We start from the raw sequence: 22041 nt of genomic DNA on the forward strand, positions 1-22041 counted from the left end.
GGGTGTTTCTCAAACAAGTGAAGGCATTAGGACTTGTACGTCCAAAAAGTACTATGAGTTCTACAAAGGCCCCACTCCACTGAGCCCTAGAAACCACAAGAGTTGTTTTCACGATGGAAAAAAAAAAAAAAAAAACATCTTCATCCAAGTTTGAATAAATGGCATCAAGCTGTGATAAGGGCCAAAATGAGATATGACAGCGGAGCCAATCTATACGACAAAGTAAGTGTTTGCAGAAGTTCTTTTAAATATTTAAATTATATTACATTTAATTTCATAAATTAATTTCCTTTAATTTTTGTAATTATATTTTCTAGGAACGCCAAGCGGAGCAATTGTATATGGATGACATGAAAAAAACCTTTACTCATCAAGGTTGTTGGGAAATTTGTAAAAGGTGGGTGTTATTTCAAGATTCACCACAAGAAAGATTTGGTCCTATACCGATGTTTGGAAATGTTTCCTCAAATACAGTTGGGGATGAACAAGTATCTCTTATCATTGAAGAAACAAGGCTATAAAATCCGTCTCCGGGTCTCAATCTTCCATACCTAGGCAAGAAACAAGGGTAGAAAATTGAAGGAAAAGGGCCAGGAAATGAGGAGTTAGCCTTTCAAGAGGAAATAGCCTCCTCATTGCAATTAATGGAGGAGCAAAATGTCATTGATGTGGAATAAAGGAAGCACACGAAGAACGGGCAAAACAAACATAAGAAGAGCTACTTCTTCTCCCCTCACTCTTTTTTCTCGATAGAAGAGCTACTTATCTTCTTTTATAGCTAAAGTAGTCGATCGGTTCGGATTTATTAAGCCTGGCAAACGGGTCGTGTTTATCGTGTTCGTGTCGTTTTCGTGTAATACCTGTTATCTTAACGGGTCGTGTCGTGTCACACCCGTTATCTTAACGGGTCCTTAACAGGTCGTGTCACTTTACCCAACGGGTAAAGTGACCCGACCCGTTATGACCCATTATGACCCGTTAAGAAAAAAATATTTTTTTTAAAAAATTTGCACATACCACACATTGCCACATAAATATTACTTCAAAACATTAAAACATTTCTCGTTCAAGTACTATATCTACACTCGAAAAATAAAAGCCTAATAAAAAAAATAATACATACATTACTAATATATTACAAATATTAAATGTGCAAGGATAAAGAGTTTTTGTTTTTAAGATTGTAAGTCTTTCTCAAAAGTTTACACCTCCATTTACAAAATCTTCAATTTACATCAATCATCATGAAATTGTATTCAATTTACACCTACATCTATATAATTATTATAGTTTTTACTTTTTAGGGATATAAAATTATTAAATTAATGTATATAATTATTAATATTATAGTTGATTCATACTTTTATTAAGTATATAAATTATAACATAAGATTTTGTGATATCCACATCCACTAGTGTAAATATTTTAAATTGAAGATCAAATTTATTCTTTGTATTCATATAGGGTCAAGGAGTGTAGCTCTAAAAATTCATCAAAATCAGAGTTAAAATAACCGTTAAATCTTGATTTTTCGTTTATAACCGTCGAAAAGCTTTGTCCCGTTACTTGATCTCTGAATGTTTTTTTTTTGTGATTTTTTGCTGATGTGATCTCCAAGCATATACAAACAATTTTAACGATTTGGATCGTTGAAATTAGTTTTGGAGAATTCGTAAAATGATAGATTGACTAACACTTAGAGTTTATTTATACTTTCATTAAGTATAACATAAGATTTTGTGGTATCCGCTTGTGTAAATATTTTAAATTGAAGATCGAATTCATTCATTGTATTCATATAGGGTCAAGGAGTGTAGTTATAAAAAAATCATCAAAATCGAAGTTAAAATAACCGTTAAATCGTGATTTTTCGTTTATAACCGTTGAAAAGCTTTGTCCCATTACCTGATCTCTGAATGTTTTTTTTTTTGTGATTTTTTGCTGATGTGATCTCCAAGCATATACAAACAATTTTGACGGTTTGGATCGTTGAAATTAGTTTTGGAGAATTCGTAAAACGATAGATTGACTAACACTTAGAGTTCATTTATACTTTCATTAAGTATAACATAAGATTTTGTGGTATCCACTTGTGTAAATATTTTAAATTGAAGATCGAATTCATTCATTGTATTCATATAGGGTTAAGGAGTGTAGTTATAAAAAATCATCAAAATCGGAGTTAAATAACCGTTAAATCGTGATTTTTCGTTTATAACCGTTGAAAAGCTTTGTCTCGTTACTTGATCTCTGAATGTTTTTTTTTGTGATTTTTTGCTGATGTGATCTTCAAGCATATACAAACAATTTTGACGGTTTGGATCGTTGAAATTAGTTTTGAAGAATTCGTAAAACGATAGATTGACTAACACTTAGAGTTTATTTATACTTTTATTAAGTATAACATAAGATTTTGTGGTATCCACTTGTGTAAATATTTTAAATTGAAGATCGAATTCATTCATTGTATTCATATAGGGTCAAGGAGTATAGTTATAAAAAATCATCAAAATCGGAGTTAAAATAACCGTTAAATCGTGATTTTTCGTTTATAACCGTTGAAAAGCTTTGTCCCGTTACTTGATCTCTGAATGTTTTTTTTTTTTTGTGATTTTTTGCTGATGTGATCTCCAAGCATATACAAACAATTTTGACGGTTTGGATCGTTGAAATTAGTTTTGGAGAATTTGTAAAACGATAGATTGACTAACACTTAGAGTTTATTTATACTTTCATTAAGTATAACATAAGATTTTGTGGTATCCACTTGTGTAAATATTTTAAATTGAAGATCGAATTCATTCATTGTATTCATATAGGGTCAAGGAGTGTAGTTATAAAAAATCATCAAAATCGGAGTTAAAATAACCGTTAAATCGTGATTTTTCGTTTATAACCGTTGAAAAGTTTTGTCCCGTTACTTGATCTCTGAATGTTTTTTTTTTTGTGATTTTTTGCTGATGTGATCTCCAAGCATATACAAACAATTTTGACGGTTTTGATCGTTGAAATTAGTTTTGGAGAATTCGTATGCCATCAATCAAGTTCCGTGTGTGTGTGTGTGTATATATATATTTATTAAGTAGATTTAAATCTATTTATTTTGTACGTATAAATTATAATTGACTGGTACACAGAATAGTACATACATCACGTGTCACGTGTGTCATTATAAAAATAGTGAGATATGTCATGACAGTCATGTGTGTGATAAAAAGTTAATAACTTAAAAAAAAAAAAAATTCTCACCACTTCTATTAATTTTCATTTTTCCCTCTCTTTTTTGTTTCCTTTTCAACTTTTTCTTATCATTTTCACTTTTCCCTCCAACATCTTTCCCTAATTCTCTCACTTTTTTTGTTTCATTTTCAACTTTTCTTAACATTTTCATTTTCCCTCCATTTTTTTTTTCAAAAAGGGCGGCAAGTTGGCAACGGCAAGAAATTGATTATTGAAATTTGAATGGAAAGAAATCACATCAAATTTCAATGGATGCAAAATCATGCAAGGCATCATGCATATTAAATTATTAATTAATAATTATTATAGTTTTTATAAAATTTAATATATATATATATATATAATTATTATAGATAGACTTAATATTTTGGGGATATACTTATTATAGTATATATAATTATTATAATTATTATAAATTTTATAGTTAATTTAATATATATATATATATATATATTTGTTATAATATTTAGGGGTATAAAATTGTAAAATTAATGTATATAATTATTATTTTATTTTTTTAGGGTTATAAAATTATAAAAATAATATTCTGCTTATCGTGTATCGTGTTACCCACGTGTATACCCGAACCAACCCGTTATCTTAACAGGTGCTTATCGGGTTACCCGATTCGTTATCGTGTCGACCCAAACACCTGTTAATTTCGTGTCGTGTCGTATCGGGTTATCGGGTCGTGTCAGAAATTGCCAGGCCTAGGATTTATGGATCAATAGGCATGCGGATCTATTGTTAAGCTTATTACCTTACACTCGCGAAAAATAGTTTTGGGAAACAGACCCTCACTCTCACTCTCTTGCTTTTCTTTGTTTGTCAACATAGACGATAACGTTAGTTTGCCGTCAACTCCGTCAGATAATAATTAAAAATAAGAAGAAACTTCGGCCCTTACATGCGGTGATTACATTTTATCAATCGTCAATCCCATCAGCCTCCAACCTTCACCGGCAACTGGCGGTCATCCCCGGCAATCTGATTATCGGCTCCTGTGAGGTAATCTCAATTCACGAACACGGTGAACACAGAATTCAGTTTGAATTTCAATTGTAATAGAGTTAGTTGATTTATCTCTACTTTTTCTCGTCATTCGTTGCGTTTTATTTCTACTTGTTTTTCCTTTTGAACCATTTACAACCCGAATTTGATTTTTCTAGCTTGCATAAAGCTTTTGAATTTTGAGAACTGGGTTTTATTTACTTGTAAATTTTATGTAGTTTTTGAAAGAGATGTTCTGTTGGTTGGTGTTTACAGGGGTTAATGATGATTTAAAGGCCGATTGTATATTACAAGTTTTGTTTAGCAAATGGGTTTCTTGATCATATTCTACTGACTCAAGATTATAAGGGTATTAAAGAATCTGGTTGAAGATAAAACAAATTGACTTTCTCTAACTTCCTGTAATATCTGGCGCTGTTAAATTAGAAAGTTTAGGTGCTCTTAGTTATGAGATACCCTGGTTGTCTGTTTAATTGACATTTTGAGAAGCTGAGAGAGACGGAGAGATTATGATAGCATAAGTTTTTCTCTGCTCTGTAACATATCCTGCTACTGCAATTGCGACGTAAAGATAACATTCTGAAGCTGGCCAACTTTAGTTTGAAGTTCCGTTTGAATACTTTAAACAAGGAATGTCTTCTTGTTCCACATAATTATATTGCTGCCTCGGATCATAAAATTCAGTTAACAATGAAATCTTTTGGCATCATTTCATATGAATCTTTTTTTTTTTTTTTTTTGGTTGTCTTAGCAGACTTTGAGTGCCCTAAGTCACATAATGACCCAATTATGCTATCATTCTACTTCCATTTTTGCTATTAGAGTTTCCCTATTTAGACATCGTCAAACAAGCTGTCCCAGTTGGAGCACGGAACCTTATTGTGAATTATCTGCATTTTTTTTCTCGCTATTTATCTGCATTCTCAGTCTTGACAGGTCTTTGTTTCTGTCCCTTTAAGGGTTTTCCATCTCACCTTCACATCTTGTCATTTCTTGTGGATGAAGTGGGTTTATTTCCATGTTCTAATAGGAAATTTCTGACACAGCCAATTTGGACAACCGGGTGTGGGCAGGAATTGATCGTCCTCATTATCTATTATGTCTTTTCGTTCGATGTTGTTCAAATGCATAATCCTGCCTAAACAAACTTCTGTCAAGGAAACAGAAATTCTCAAACAAAGTTGATAAAAAAACAATTCTAATCAAGTAACTTGTTTAATTATCAGCAGAAGTGTGATTCTTAAAGTCTTTGAACTATTTTATGCAGCTCTTCAAGAAAGTGAAAAATAGCAAAGAGATGCAACATACAAAGAAAACATAATATCTTCAGTTAACCATCTAGCGAAGTGTGTATGACATGATAACTGATGCTCTTCTTCTTCTTTTGACGTGGATGCTAATATTGGGTTACCTTTGTCAATTTAAACACCATGGAATTGATGTTCATATATCAATGGGATTTGGTGAGGTTTACTGGGAATAGACTTAACTTTGCATTGTGTTCTTTCATTTATGGGGCTATTTATCTACAATAGGTAATTTTCACCAATTCCATCACTTTTGATTGTTGGTGTATTGGCCTAATTATGTTATGTCGGATGATTAGGTTATTTGATCATTAGGAGGTTCGGTTGTTGATATCATGTGTTTCTTGCAAATCGGTTGCCATCTGTTTTTCAATACATGGGATTCAAACTAATAGTTGCTAATGATTATCTGTTTTCTTCAATATGAGCACGTTTTTTGAAAATGGTCTAGTTATAATTCTGTAAATAATATTCCGGTTGCAGTTTTGGGTTTTATTTTACGTTTGCCCCTTGCAAACATGAATTGATAGTAGTCTGTATATGTTTCGAATGGCAAGATTAACTTCATGAAGTTAAGTTTTTTGTTTAATGTCGTGATCATAGGAAAAGTAACAATATAGTGATCTGTGTTTTATTTATGATGGTAAAGTGGACTAACTTAATTTTGTGTGGTCATTTAATGATAGAAGTGGTGTCATATTCTAGCATAAGTTTTACGCCAGTTCCACCCCACCATCTGTGGTCAAGATGCCAGCAGGCGAGCTTTTGCACGCTTCATCAGAAGCCGAGGGCGAGGTGCGGGTGTGGGCCCAGATAAAAACTGAGGTAAAACGTGACGCTGAGTCTGAGCCAGCACTTGCAAGCTATTTGTACTCAACTATACTCTCGCATTCATCATTGGAGCGCTCACTGTCATTTCACTTGGGGAATAAGCTGTGCTCATCCACTCTCCTCTCGACGCTCCTCTATGATCTATTCCTCGATGCGTTTTCCTCTGATCCCTCTCTACGCGCTGCCACGGTAGCTGATCTATGCGCTGTACATGAACGTGATCCTGCTTGCGTCTCATTCTCTCACTGTTTACTCAATTACAAGGGCTTCCTGGCCTGTCAGGTAAATAATCAAATTCAAATGTTGAATTCAAAGTAACTACTAGTTTTCAAATTATGAATTAGTTTAATTTTATATAATAATCAAGAAAATTGCTATAGTTCGGCTCGTTTTCCGGAAATTTTAAGAAAAGATAATAGTTTGTGTGATTTGTTAGGCTCAGCGAGTGGCGCATAAGTTGTGGAGTCAGTCACGTAAACCACTAGCACTAGCACTCCAGTCACGAATTGCGGATGTGTTTTCCGTGGACATTCACCCAGCTGCAAGGATCGGTAAAGGTGTTCTGCTCGACCACGCAACGGGCGTTGTGGTTGGGGAGACAGCAGTTATAGGAAACAATGTGTCAATATTGCACCACGTGACACTAGGTGGGACGGGAAAGGTGGGTGGAGACAGGCACCCAAAGATTGGTGATGGTGTACTAATTGGTGCAGGTGCAACAATTCTGGGAAACGTGAAGATCGGTGAGGGTGCAAAGATTGGGGCGGGGTCAGTGGTGCTTATCGATGTGCCACCGTGGACGACGGCAGTGGGGAATCCGGCAAGGTTGGTCGGAGGGAAGGAGCGGCCCTCTAAACATGAGGATGTGCCAGGGGAGTCCATGGACCATACCTCCTTTATGTCTGAATGGTCTGATTACATAATTTGATAAGTTTTTGCTTTGGTTATGTTAATATCATGTGAAGTGAGTCTGAGACCTATAATCTATGACGTTTACCTCTGCAATGCTACAATGCAGTCAACTGCTATTTTGTAATGTATAAATATTACAGAAGTTGTTTTCATGAGAAAATCTCAAGGGTTTGATTCAAGGACCTGATTACGGGTCGGGGTCAGAACCGTATGGAGCGTGACTCTGTACACGTTATAGTCGGAGTAATACGGTATATAAAGTTTTAGAAGCTATGAAGGGGAGAGATGGAAACAGGGGAGTTGGTTGATAAAACGGACTAACAATCATCGAAAGCAAGTTCCAGTTGCTCAGAAATTGCATGCTGTTGTTGTAATGTATTTTTCCTCCACAACAAAAAGAACACATTCGAGCAACTTGCTTTCCAAGTAAAACTCTCTCGGTCTTAATAGTGATAGAGCAATAATACCTCCATTTTCATCTGTAACAAGATGAAATGCAGATGTTTGCTTTCTCATACTGAAATTCAAAAATATTGGTGTTCCGATTATGATTAGGCTAACCTCAGTTTCGTTCAAGGACATTACAGTAACTATTGAACAAGTCAGAAACATTCTCGTAATCATACGGATAATTTCCACGTCGGCTGAAGACAGAACATAAGCCGTAGTGTCAGACACTCTGGACAGTCTGAACCTGGTGTGCATAGAACATTGCACTACATGCAAGGGAAGACAACCAAGAGATGACTGGGAAATGAAGTACGACTTCTGTGTTACCTGTTTTCTTCTTTTTCCAGTGGAGAAGAAATCCATGGCTTCATATGAACTTATTCTACAAGCATTAACATTGCCACCTGAATATTTAATAATTAAATGTACCCTTGATACCCTCAAGGCTCTCCCCCAAAGATAACCTGCAAGGCAACATGAATCGAGAGTTACAAAACAAGCCAAACTAATTCGTCAATTACCATGATGCGGTTATGTGTGTATGTAAACTGTCTCTTAAGTCGGTGGGAAATTGCAAGATTAACATGATGAGGAGAAGCTAGAAACTTTTATTAAAGCACCAAATTGATCAAATGCCGTGATTAACCCTGCTAAGCAGGCGGAAACTTAAAGAATAGGGCGGAGGTAAGCAATCTGCCAATAAGGCTTGAAACATCTGCAGAACATATTCCTATGCTAAGCCTGTTTGCTTACGACGACATGCAGCTCATCCTTTTTATCGCCAAGCACACAAACAGGCATATAGTTTTTGGTTACTATATAATAAATTACAATGATATAAGTAGCCTAAAAATTTACTCGTGTATATTGTTTATTTAAGAGAAAAAAATGTGTGCTCATAATTTTTCGGTTACAAGGGAGAAAAAGAGAAAAGCAAACTACTATCCAGCTCTGGCAACACCAGAACAATTACCAACAGTAGCTTGTACTAAATCAGGAAAGGCTCCGCAAGCTCTTGAAAATCCATCTCACTTGTTAGACCCAACTTGGCTAACCCGCAGGCTGCAAAATTGTGTTCTCTATGAACATGTTGCAGCTTGCAATTCCAGTTCCCTTGAATCAAATTTCTACACTCCGAGACAAACACCGTAAAGAGGATGATTAATGCTAGCAAAACCACGAATGAAGATTGACGACCAAAGAAGAATCCACCTCCAGAATCAGATGAGAAAAGTTTCTTGTTTTAGCCATCTTCGAACCATAATACATTGCCCAGAGCTCAGTATGGAGAAACTCCCCAACCCTTTTCTTAGCAATAAAACCAATAATCATTTAACATGCCAATCCCAAATTAATCCTCCACTACCAATCACCCCGTTGGAGCCAAGCCACGAAAAGTCTAAAAGGAGAAGGTTGCCAAGCTAAGAAAGCCTGGACATGGTTGGTTTATTAGAGGTATCAACATTGGCCAACAAGCCTGTTTATACCAGCAAATGTGAAACCCAACCAACACTAATTCCCTAAATTGCCCCGACAATCAACTACAAAATGCACACCAAAAACAAACTTTTCCTTCAATCAACCCTTGTAATGTTGTCTAAAAAGTACCGCAAGAAATTTAAGTTTCCACTGTTAAAAAATGCTATTTAATGTATCCACAAATGAACCCTAACAGAAATCCAGCTATGTAAATAGTTTGTAACCGTGGTCTTATGAAATCCTATAAAAATATAATCTTCACTTTGCACAAACTGAATTAGCAATAACATTTCATATCCATAAAGACATGGAACTTACTTATGCATACAATACTTGAACTCTTGGCCCCTAATCATATCTTTTTCACCTTCTTCGAGCTACAATGAAAACACACCCCATGTAAAATAAGAAATGTAACATGTCGAATCCAATAACAGAAAATCTGAATATTATCCATCTTACCGGATCACTCTCGTAGATAAGCTCATAGCAAGTCGGAGAAAGGCATCGCAAAGCACAATTCTCTTTTGCTATCAAAGACGACTTGCAATGCCAACCCCACAATCCGCTACTCCGATCATCGAAAACAAAAAGGAGCAGTCAGAGACTACACATTTTCTAAAAAAAAACCCGCGTGCCAGTCCATCATCACATCTTTTAAAGCATGTTGCATATGCATTGAAAGAATTTTTCTCATGCAGTTTTAATTCAATACAGTTTGCAGGTAGACCATATCACTCATACAACTACCAAAAGCAGAAATTCTTGTTCCATTAAGTTAAAACAATTAAAGAAGGGAAAAATGATTTCTTTAATAAATATAATTCGAATATTTTGGTGGGGTTAAATCACATCGCACTCTAATCACAGATCCATTGCTTAAAACAGAAATTAAACTCTTTCTAATTTTCTTGTCACAGATTTTCTAATTTCCAAGGAAGAAATAGTAAATTTAAGAAAATGGAAAAAAAAGGAGAGAAGGAGGTGGATGTACCTCTCAATGTCAGCATAACACTGGCTTTTCTTCTGCCTTGTCTCCATATCCTGTCAAATATACCAACAACAAAACCCACCATAAATTAAGAATTAGTATTCAAAAATAAAAAGGCCGACAAACATTGAAACAGATAAGAAATTAAAAGAAAATTGACAGAAGAAGAAGAAGAACAAGAGGATTTTGGAATACAGAGATTGGGCGATGAGACTTGGCATTTGTGTTGGTGGGAGAGAAGAGCAAGAATACTAGTAGAAGAATTAGAATTCTGAGCGGGGAAGAAGATGAAGAATTCTGATTTGTCATTTGTCTTCTGTTTCTTGTTTCTTCTTCTTCTGCTTCTGTTGGGAGTTCGGTTGAATTTAGGACAACGATGTAAAAACAATTATGTTATATTTGCTTATGTTTAAATAAATTATGGGTTGCCCTATTCTTTAGCGGGTTTTAATGAAAAGAATTTGGGTGAACTTTTTTTTAATAAAAAATCATCCACCACTTTTATTTAATGAAAGTAACTTAATATTTAATGAAACGAATAAAAGTGTTGTAATCTTATAAGTCATTCAATGTGTGGATGATCAACCCACTACAACTCTACATATTTGTCCACTAATTCACTTGCCGCCTCATCATTCCATATAAAATCACACACAAAAACATAAAGCCTTACAACTGAAAAGAAAGAAGAACGAAGAGAGGAAGAAGGGCGAAGTCACAAGGCTCATGGTTGAGAGAAGAGAAAATGATGAGAGAATAGAAAGAGTTATCTTTGTAATCTTATTACTTCAGATTATAAATAAAAGCATGATTGCTGCTTCGATGACGTACTCCAATCACACTGATTGTAGAGGAACCTCGTAAATTTTATGTCTTGTTTTATTTATGTCACTGCACACACCGTCATTTTTACAACACGTTATCAACACGAGAAGCTCTCGTGTCAGTGGAAAGCACAAAATCACAAATCATGTTCACCTATGTTGCCTGGAATCTCACAGATAAATATATATGTTATTGTATGACTGCACATCATCCTTTGCAGAAGCAAAAGAGTACAAACTCAACATTCGTAAAGAATCTGATAGCCATGTAAACAGCCTCGAAACTCCAAATTTCAGACCTCGGATTGAAATACTTTCTTCTTCAAAGTTATTCGTCGCCCAGTACCTACAACATATCAAATTTTCAGAAAATTCCAACAGTGCAATCATCGCAGATGTCTAAAATACCAAACCAATTTCTAATTTCCACAGAAAATTGGATAGGCACCTTATGAGTACCAAAACTCCATTTCGGTAACTCAGATCAAAATTGTTTCTTCACGAAAGTTGTTCGGTATCCTCTTATCCATATCATACTAAAATTTGAACTAAATATAACGGTTTGATCTTCTCATAAGTTACAGACACTCTTGACTCCAAAACTTATGAGAACCGTTTTGATGTTTTTCGAAACTCACCCGAGGAGGAACACCAATTGGAAATTAGTGTTACTAGTATTTCCTGGATAACTAAAATGACTTCGAATTGTGAAATAATAATAATAAAAGTAAAAGGATGAAGTAAAAGAAAGTGGCAGAACAAGAAAAAGAAAAAAGCAAAAGATGAGGACTTAATCATTGCATTTTCTATTTTGTCATATTTATGTGCATGGTGTTGGTTTAAAACCTATCACAAGTTCTATATATTTATAGTAGGTAGAATTATTACTCTTGGCTTTAAAGCGTTGATATTTATGTGAATGGTGCTGGATCAAAGCCCTTGTCACAAACTTTATTTACTTAAAAGTAATGTATTTATCATAACTGGAATTACCACCTATTGCTTTAATTTATTTATTGTACTTTTTTTTTGTTACGATGAATGCATATCGGACCCAAAGTTCCTTGATTAGATCATAACCTGAAGTTTCTTGATCCTCATCACATAAAATGATTGGACCCAAAGTTCCATCATGCAAAAAGATCAAGTATGAAGTCCCTAGATCCTCAAGATCGGACATGGAGTTTCTTGATAAGTACCTTAAGTTTGAAGAGCCAAAGTGCCACAACTTAATTGTAATAAAGGCTATGAGAGTCCCAATTCATAGGCTATTAAATAAGGACCAAAAGTTCCTTGATGTATGATACATTTTGCTGGAGAGTTTACATCTCGAAGTTTTGATGATTATTGCATGTCATTGGGCATCAATGTTGAACACCATGTTCCTCATGTTCATACTCAAAAATGATTGAGTAGAAGCATTTATTAAGCGGATGAAATTGATTACCCACGCTCTACTCATGAAAATGCAAGTTTTCTACATGTGGACATACCATTATACATAATTCACTATTAAGTTTGGTTGAGACCAGTTACCAACCATCAATATTTCTCAGTACAACTCGTGTTTGGACACCAGCTAAACATTACACACGTACAAGTTTTTGATTATGTTAAGACAACTTTTTTGAATGGTGGTCTCAATGAAGAGATATATCAAACAACCAACTGGATTCATTGAAAGGGGGACGGAAAACATGGTTTGTAAACTTAACAAATCAATATATGGACTCAAGCAGGCCTCTAGACAATGGTATAAAAAAGTTTGATCAAGTTGTGACAGACTTTGGTTTTGTAAAGAACAAGATTGACAACTACATTTATTTCAAAATGGTAAAGTTCACCTTTATCTTTATGGTTCTCTATGTGGATGACATTTTACTTGCCAGTTCTAATGGTCATTTGCTTAGAGAAACCAAAAACATGTTTTCCAGTAGCTTTGTCATGAAAGATTTGGGGGAAGCACACTATGTTTTAGGCTTTGAGATTGCTAGAAATCGGTCCAAAAGATGGTTAGGCTTGTCACAGAGAGCCTACATTGATAAGGTTCTCAAAAGGTTTAATATGGAGAATTGCAGTGGTGGAGATTTACCACTCGGCAAAGGTAATAAGTTGTCATTACTCAATGTTCTATTACTGATTATGAAGTGCATACCATGAAGAATAAGCCTTATTCTTCTTTAATTGGTAGTGTGATGTACAAACAAGTTTGTAGCAGGCCAGATTTGGCTCTTGTGTTAGGTGTTTTAGGAAGGTTTCAATTGAATCCAAGGTTGGCTCACTGTAATGCTAGCAAAAAGGTGTTGAGATAGTTAAAAATGACTCAATTGTATGTGTTGTGTTATCATCATGTTGACGATCTAGAACTAGTATGTTATACTGATGTAGACTAAGGTGGATGTATTGATGACAAAATGTCTACCAAGGCTATATTTTTTCTGATGTGTAGTGGTGCTGTCTCATAGAGCAGCAGTATCCATTATGGAGTTTGAATACATTGGCTGTTTTGAGGTAATGAAACAATGTAACTAGATGAAAAACTTAATTTATGAGATGAAAATTATGAGAAGCATTGAAAGACCACTTAAGCTCTACTGTGATAATACAATTGCAGTATTCTTTGCTAAAAACAACAAAAGATCAGAGGCATCAAAACTTATGGATATTAAGTATTTGAAGGTTCAAGATAAAGTAAGAGAGGGTGTGATTCACATTCAACATATCAGCACACATGACATGGTTGCAGATCCAATGACAAAGGCTTTGAATGTTATAGTCTTCAACAAACATGTACAGAAAATGGGTTTGCAGTCAACATGTGATTTAATGCTAAAGGTTAATGTCTTCAAGATGCTTAATGATTATTCAAGTGTTTAAGGTATCTGCAGTGCCTTGTGACCAAAGAAATATGGGAGTATTTAATTTGCATGCAATTCTCTCCCAAGAATTTCTTTCTCTTGAATACAACATAGATATATTGGAGTTTGATCAATTTGTGGTTTTAGAGTTCTGACATTGTATTCAATGTTAAATAGCTTTAAAACTCAATTGGAAAATTTTCAATATATAGTTGTTAAAGTCATTGAGAAAATGCAATCAGTGATCACATTTGTATGTATATTTGCAATTTAGAATAATGAATAGATTTTGCTCATGTGGGAGAATGTAAGAAACCCTAAAATGTAGTGAGCTTCATCAGTTCATATTTAGTGCAATTATATAGAACAAAATGGTTGTATTTCATTTAGGACTTATATGTGCAACTCGTACATGATTAGAGCCACAAATGAGGGAAACTTAAGTTGCAATAATTTGAATTTGGTAGCAGTTAAATAGATAAACTGCTTGTAATTGCATCCTTGATGGGATGATGAGTTGCACTACATATAAATATCACTTTGGTTTCTCTTCTCGGGTGTGTATGATCCTTCACGAAGAAACAGTCCCATTGAGTGTTCTTGGATCAATTTCATAACCAAGAGAAGAGAAGACAAGTGATTAATTTGTTGTTAATGTCTTCTTCTACAAGTAAGTAAACCCTTACCACTTGTTATAATCAATGCATGCATAATAATGTAATAATTGCAGCAGTTGTCACTTAATGCTATATTTCTAAACTAGGGTTAGGGTTTGATTGTTAACGATCCTTATACATATATTTGCTACAGTAGCTTGATAGAGGATAAAGCCCCCATTGGGGATGCTCTGAGGGCTAAGGTGAGGGGGACAGTGCACGGAAATGGTAGAGAAAGAGATGAGAGATAGTGTAGTATGAAAGATGAGTGAGGGAGAGAATTTGTACAATTTAAAGTATAAAAAGAAAGGGACGGATAGAATCTCGAAAAAGAGAGAGAAGGGTAGGGGACATGGGACAAATATGTGGGCTCTAGTGGCTCACAAAACAAAGTTATTGAATACAAAATGGAAAAATAATTACAAATGTAAAATTACCTAAATACCCTTGACGTTCAAAATTTGTAAAAACTTCATTTTAGCTTCGAATTCAAATCCACTAGCGCCTACACGTTCGTATCGACGAGTGCAACGTGAATATGTTAAAAGAAAAATTCCTACATGTCATTACATGAGAGTCAACGATTTCACGGGTATCTTCGTAAATTTATCAAATTAAAATGTAATATTTGAGATGGGTTGTTACACATGACCTCTAATAATGGGTTTGCAGGTTTGAAAGGAATTAGCGATCTTGTACAAAAGATGGTTGAAACAAAGAAATATCATGCTTACTCATCTTATCGGTTGCAACCATAAGTGCAGAGCAAGTCATTTCTACTATGAACATCGTGAAGAACACCTTACGCAATTGAATGGGTGATTTGTGGAATGATTGTTTGGTTGCTTATGTTGAGAATGATATTTTTAATAGTATAGAGGACGAAGCTATCATGCAACGGTTTCAAAAAATGAAAACTGACACACCCCGACCCAGAAAGTCCACTTGGACCCTGAATCGAGCTGTGCTGGCCGACACCTGGAAGGTGACGAAGCCATAAAATGTGATAGTGCATAAAAAGTGAATAAATTTGAATCTAAAAGTGTCTAAGTACCAGAGTGCGCTACGAGTGGGAGCGAACCCATTTCACGCGCGATGTCAGAGCATAAGTAAGGTACAATAATGTGGGTAAGAATCATACCCTCAAAAATATCCATCAATACTAAGATTCGCCACAGATTCTTGTCGATACAAACTCAGCAGCTAAAACCTGGAGGGCACCAAACAGAAGGTGTGAATAAGCAATAAAACCAAGCTTCCCAAAGTTACTACCTCTCAAAAAGTAATGCCCCTAAATGTAAAACCCGTATCGTTTTCCATAAGACAGTACCACATATATACATATATCCAAACCATACTCGGAAATGACCAAAACCACGGTTTGCCATCACATCCACCATACATTAATAAGTAAGCCAAATGAACTAAATCAATACAAAGTGATATATCAGTTAGAGTCAGCTAAAATGACATGTACAACTTATCCGTATCTCATCAATCATGGCTAGCATATAAGTCGAAGTCACCTATAGTGACCTGTACGACTTATCCATATCTCGTCAATCCTAGCTAGCATATAAGTCGGAGTCACCTATAGTGACATGTACGACTTATCCATATCTCATCAATCCTGGCTAGCATATAAGTCGGAGTCACCTATAGTGACCTGTACGACTTATCCATATCTCATCAATCCTGGCTAGCCAATAGCTCAATAAGTATACCTGCACACGAGTCGGAACCACCTAAAGTGGTCTGTACGACAGGCCTGGGTGTAATACATATAAACGCTCTAGTGCTACGATCACGTGAAGGCTGTACGAATAATCGCGGGTCACCTACGAGTCGGAACCACCTAAAGTGGTCTGTACGACATGACTGTGCACCTACCTTGGATCCAAGGTAAGCGTAAGGTGCGGGAGGTGAACATCACGTGAAGGACTGTGCCCTGGCCACGGGCGGGAGCACTAACACCGAGGTGCAGGTTTATGAGCTCTCAGTACATCTCAATATAACATGTGCAACTCATGGCAACCAGTACGACCGTATCGAAGTTGCCTAACTCATAACTGTAGTCATGCTATAACGCAATCGATTCAACTAGTACCATAAACTCACCTGAACTTACCTGGGTGTCCTGAGTTCACCTTTGCACTTGAAAGCATTCCCAATAATTATATGCAAGTAATATACATATGGATATATCATGATGCAATCTACTACTCAACCATGTCGTAGCATTTTCAATTATAAACAATATGGTGTGAAGTGTACAATCAATAACGCCCTACTTCCAAACTACTTATTTTCAGGGATAATTATCCATAACAACCCAATTAACTCTAATTTAACTAACTAATTCACAAAACTAAAACTTGTCTTTACCAATTTCCTTCGCATTACTCAATTTCCCAAGCAAGGCTTTTGTCTCAAACATTTTATGGCTGCATCTAACGTCTCGTTAGACTGCCTACGTACCCTAAATAGGGATCAAGCCATTCGTAGTTCATATAGTACTTCAAGCATTCACAATAATTATATATGAAAGTAATATGCCTAATCAATTTAAAGGTGTCAATAGAACTCTCAATAATATGTATGATAAAAAGGAAAAGATGCACTCACCTGGAGTTCACGCTATGATTCTCTAGCGCACGCATCGAGGCGTCCTGAATGATTGGTCCATGTGACCAATTATCAAATCACATCTCAGAACTCTTATCCGTAGAATATGTAATTCACATAAAACACAACCTCAACGACATTCTAAAATAGTTTGAGACCCATTGACCACAAGTCAACCGTCGATCAAAGATCGACGGTAGGGTTTACAACCCTGTATAACCTGACCCGGAAGATCCACATATCAGATTTCCAATCCGCAACTTCCAACGATCCACAATATGTTTCTAGAATAACATATTAAAATTTCATTACGATCCAACGGTCAGATCTCCGCCAATTGCCTAAAACAAGTGAACATAAATTCCTATGATCTTTAAATATTACAAATCCAATTCGGGAAGATCCGTACATCGGATTTCCGATCCATAAATTCCTATGATCTTTAAATATTACGTATTATAATGTACCCAAGTTTGGTGACGATCCAACGGTCGGATCGTCGATTCACATTTTCGTCAAGCAATGTATCGTAACGAATTTAGGTTCCAACGATCAACCTATGTCATTCAAATAACAAAATTGAATTCAAGACATTCGACATAGCCTAAAAATAGCATTGGCGGCCCACTGGCCACGCGCCGCCGCGGGTGGCGGTCGGCCGCCCCGACTCGCCGGAAAATCCAACTATTTCCAAAAATTCTCAAACTTCACAGAAATGAAGATCTCAGTGAGTGGAGCAACTTTCATACCTGCCACGAAGTCCAAAAGTGGACGGAAGATGGTCAATTTTGCCCACGAAGTCGGCGGGTGCCTAAAACTTCCCGACGTCGATTCGTCGTCTACGGTGGTCCAACGGGGTCAAGGTTGGTTGGGTTTGCTCCTGGGATGATGGGCTACAAAGTCCAAGTGGTGGCATCAGCCATCGCTTTGCTGGAAAATGGAGAAGGGTGGCCGGAGCACCATTGATTTTCGTCAACTTTCGTGACCTCAAACCTCCACATCCCGTGGTTAATCAAGGTGGTTCTTGGGTGGGTTTTGTAGAGGGGAATGAGAGCTTCAAGATGGTGGTGGTGGCATCGAAAAACTCCACCGGAGTTGGCCGGAATCGGCCTTGGAAAATGGACGCGCGGTGGGTGCAGGTATGGGTGCACGGGAAGCTTTTCCCCTTTTTTTTTTTTTTTTTTTGCTCTTTTCTTTTCTTTTCTTCTTTCTTTCTGATTGGGCTTCCCCCACAAAGTGGGGATTTAATTTAAATAAACACTAACCTTGAATAACCAATTTCGAACGTCCGTAACTATACCGTTATAATCCAGACTCGCAAACGGCTTTCGCCTATACGTTCGAACCAATGAGTACTACGAGGATATGCTAAAAGAATAAGTCCCACATCTTTCAAGTCGATGGTCAACGGAAGTCAAAGTCCTTGCCTCTAGGGCAATTTCGTAAATTCACGCTTTTAAAATAAAATAAAAACGTAAAATTTGGAACGGGTTGTCACAAAAACTCATTGAGAATGATTAGTGTGATTATTAGGAATATGTAATATTATCGATGCTGTTATTTTGAATTTTGGTTACTTTTCACGTATATATTGTGATGTTTTGGTTAGTAGTGTTGTAAATACTATCCGTTTAATTTTTATTTTTTTTAAACATTTGTGATAGACTCCTAACTCAAAATCATGGTTCCGCCACTCAGAAACAACAAATTAAAATTGGATAAAATTATGATTTTGGGTTGGGTGGAGGGTCGTTAGAATTTGGGCTCCATGGGCCGATGCTTCAGAATCTTTTTTTAATTTAATTTGAAGATTGTATTTTATTCAAAATTTATTATAATTTTAATTGGTTGTTTGCCCACATGGCACAAATTTGACATTATATTAGTAAAAATGTACAGTTGACAACCAAATTAACAGATTGACTAGTTGAGTTATGAATGTATAACATTGAAACGAATTCGTAAGTTGATATGTATGATATTGCAATGTTCAAAAGACAATGCTTTGACTAAAACAAAAAAATTTATGAGTTCGTCATGTGACCCAAACTTGAAAATGATAATATAATTTAACCTTTTTGTTTTTACTGACACTGACGGTATGTACTTTGTGTATGCCTGGCAAACGGGTCGTGTCTGTCGTGTTCGTTTCGTTTTTGTGTAACACCTATTATCTTAACGGATCGTGTCGTGTCACACTCGTTATCTTAACGGGTTTTTAACAGGTCGGGTCACTTTACTCGACCCGTTATGACCCGCTATGACCCGTTAAAAAAAATGTATTTTTTTTCTTAAATTTTCACATACCACACATTGCCACATAAATTTTACTTCAAAACATTAAAACACATTTGTCGTTTAAGTACTACATCTACACTTGAAAATAAGAGTCTAATAAACAAACATCCATACACTACTAGTCTATTACAAAATATTAAATGTGCAAGGATATTGAAAATGAAAGAGTTTTTGTTTTCAAGGTTGTGAAGCCTTTCTCAAAAGTTTAAACTTTGCCAAGGAACTCAAAGCTTGCATATTATTCATTTTACAAAATCCCCAATTTTCATTAATCATCATGACATAAGATTTTGTGGTATCCACTAGTGTAAATATTTTAAATTGAAGATCGAATTCAATCATTGTATTCATATAGGGTTAAGGAGTATACCTGTAAAAAATCATCAAAATCAAAGTTAAAATAACCGTTAAATAATGATTTTTTGTTGATAACCGTTGAAAAGTTTTGTCTTGTTACTTGATCTTTGAATGTTTGTTTTTTGCGATTTTTAGCGTATGTGATCTTGAAGCATATACAAACAAGTTTGATGGTTGGATCGTTGAAATTATTTTTGTATAATGCGTATCCCATCAAAATGATAGATTCACTAACACTTAAAGTTTATTTATACTTTCATTAAGTATAACATAAGATTTTGTGGTATCCACTAGGGTAAATATTTTAAATTGGAGATCAAATTCGTTCATTGTATTCATATAGGGTCAAAGAGTGTAGCTATAAAAAATCATCAAAATTAGAGTTAAAATAACCATTAAATCGTGATTTTTTGTTGATAACCGTCAAAAAGTTTTGTCCCATTACTTGGTCTCTGAATGTTTGTTTTTTAAAATTTTTGGCGTATACGATCTTGAAGTATATACAAACATGTTTGACGGTTGTATCATTGAAACTAGTTTCGTAGAATGTGTATCTCATCAAAACAATAGATTCACTAACACTTTAGAGTTTATTCATACTTTCATTAAGTATAACATAAGATTTTGCGGTATCCACTAGTGTAAATGTTTTAATTGAAGATCGAGTTCATTCATTATATTCATATAGGGTCAAGGAGTGTAGCTGTAAAAAATCATCAAAATCGGAGTTAAACTAACCGTTAAATCGTGATTTTTCATTGATAACCGTTGAAAAGTTTTATCCTTTTACTTGATCTCTAAATGTTTGTTTTTTGTGATTTTTTGTGTATGCGATCTCGAAGCATATACAAGCAATTTTGACGGTTGGATCGTTGAAATTAATTTCGTAGGATGCGTATCCTGTCAAAACGATAGATTCACTAACACTTAAGATTTTATTCATACTTTTATTAAGTATAACATAAGATTTTGTAGTATCCACTAGTGTAAATATTTTAAATTGAACATCGAGTTCATTCATTGTATTTACATAGGGTCAAGGAGTGTGGTTGTAAAAAATCATCAAAATCGAAGTTAAAATAACCGTTAAATCATGATTTTTCATTGATAACTGTCGAAAACTTTTCTCCTGTTACTTGATCTTTGAATGTTCGTTTTTTGCAATTTTTGGCGTATTCGATGTCGAAGTATATACAAACATGTTTGATGGTTAGATCATTAAAATTAATTTCGTAGAATGCATATCCTATCAAAACGATAGATTTACTAACACTTAGAGTTTATTCATACTTTCATTAAGTATAATATAAGATTTTATAGTATCCACTGGTGTAAATATTTTAAATTGAAGATCAAGTTCATTCATTGTATTCACATAGGGTCAATGAGTGTACCTGTAAAAAATCATCAAAATCGGAGTTAAAGTAACCGTTAAATTGTGAATTTTCGTTGATAACCGTCGAAAGGTTTTCTCCTGTTACTTGATCTCAAAATGTTTGTTTTTTGCAATTTTTGGCATATGCAATCTCGAAGTATATACAACCATGTTTGACGGTTGGATCGTTGAAATTAGTTTCGTAGAATGCGTATTTCATCAAAATAATAGATTCACTAACACTTAAAAGTTTATTCATAATTTCATTAAGTATAACATAAGATTTTGTGGTATCCACTAGTGTAAATATGTTTAATTGAAGATCGAGTTCATTCATTGTATTCATATAGGGTCAATGAGTGTAGCCGTAAAAAGTCATCAAAATTGGAGTTAAAATAACCGTTAAATAGTGATTTTTCATTGATAACCGTCGAAAAGTTTTGTCCTGTTACTTGATCTCTGAATGTTTGTTTTTTGCAATTTGTGGCATATGAGATCTCGAAGTATATACAAATATGTTTGACAGCTGGATCGTTGAAACTAGTTTCATAGAATGTGTATCCCATCAAAACAATTGATTCACTAACACTTAAGAGTTTGTTTATACTTTCATTAGTATAACATAAGATTTTGTGGTATCCACTAGTGTAAATATGTTTAATTGAAGATCGAGTTCATTCATTGTATTCATATGGGGTCAAGGAGTGTAGCCGTAAAAAATCATCAAAATTGGAGTTAAAATAACCGTTAAATAATGATTTTTCATTGATAACCGTTGAAAAGTTTTGTCCTGTTACTTGATCTCTGAATGTTTGTTTTTTGCAAT

The 22041-nt window shown here is 35.0% G+C and overlaps 2 protein-coding genes across 3 annotated transcripts; one reads left to right on the forward strand and one right to left on the reverse strand.

Annotated features, from left to right (window-relative positions):
• The first annotated feature begins 3985 nt into the window (after positions 1 to 3985).
• LOC103962791 (serine acetyltransferase 5-like) lies at positions 3986 to 7481 on the forward strand. 2 transcript variants are annotated; one of them, XM_009375562.3, is made up of 3 exons: positions 3986 to 4249; positions 6249 to 6672; positions 6827 to 7481. In XM_009375562.3, the coding sequence occupies exons 2-3, from the start codon at positions 6307 to 6309 to the stop codon at positions 7316 to 7318; spliced, it is 858 nt and encodes a 285-aa protein (XP_009373837.2). In that variant the 5' UTR covers positions 3986 to 4249; positions 6249 to 6306; the 3' UTR covers positions 7319 to 7481. The 2 variants fall into 2 exon arrangements, with proteins under 2 accessions (XP_009373837.2, XP_009373836.2); XM_009375561.3 differs by having other exon boundaries at positions 3987 to 4249; positions 6246 to 6672.
• A 262-nt stretch (positions 7482 to 7743) lies between these two features.
• On the reverse strand, positions 7744 to 10587 carry LOC103935184. The gene is made up of 5 exons (XM_009344941.3): positions 10418 to 10587; positions 10226 to 10275; positions 9694 to 9799; positions 9550 to 9608; positions 7744 to 8216 (listed from the first exon to the last, which is right to left on the reverse strand). The coding sequence occupies exons 1-5, from the start codon at positions 10529 to 10531 to the stop codon at positions 8165 to 8167; spliced, it is 381 nt and encodes a 126-aa protein (XP_009343216.1). The 5' UTR covers positions 10532 to 10587; the 3' UTR covers positions 7744 to 8164.
• Between the last annotated feature and the right edge of the window lie 11454 nt (positions 10588 to 22041).

This window comes from the organism of the source record quoted next, unplaced genomic scaffold, assembly GCF_019419815.1.
Source record: "Pyrus x bretschneideri cultivar Hongxiangsu unplaced genomic scaffold, Pyrus_bretschneideri_v1 Contig35, whole genome shotgun sequence".
NCBI classification, from domain to species: Eukaryota; Viridiplantae; Streptophyta; class Magnoliopsida; order Rosales; family Rosaceae; genus Pyrus; species Pyrus x bretschneideri.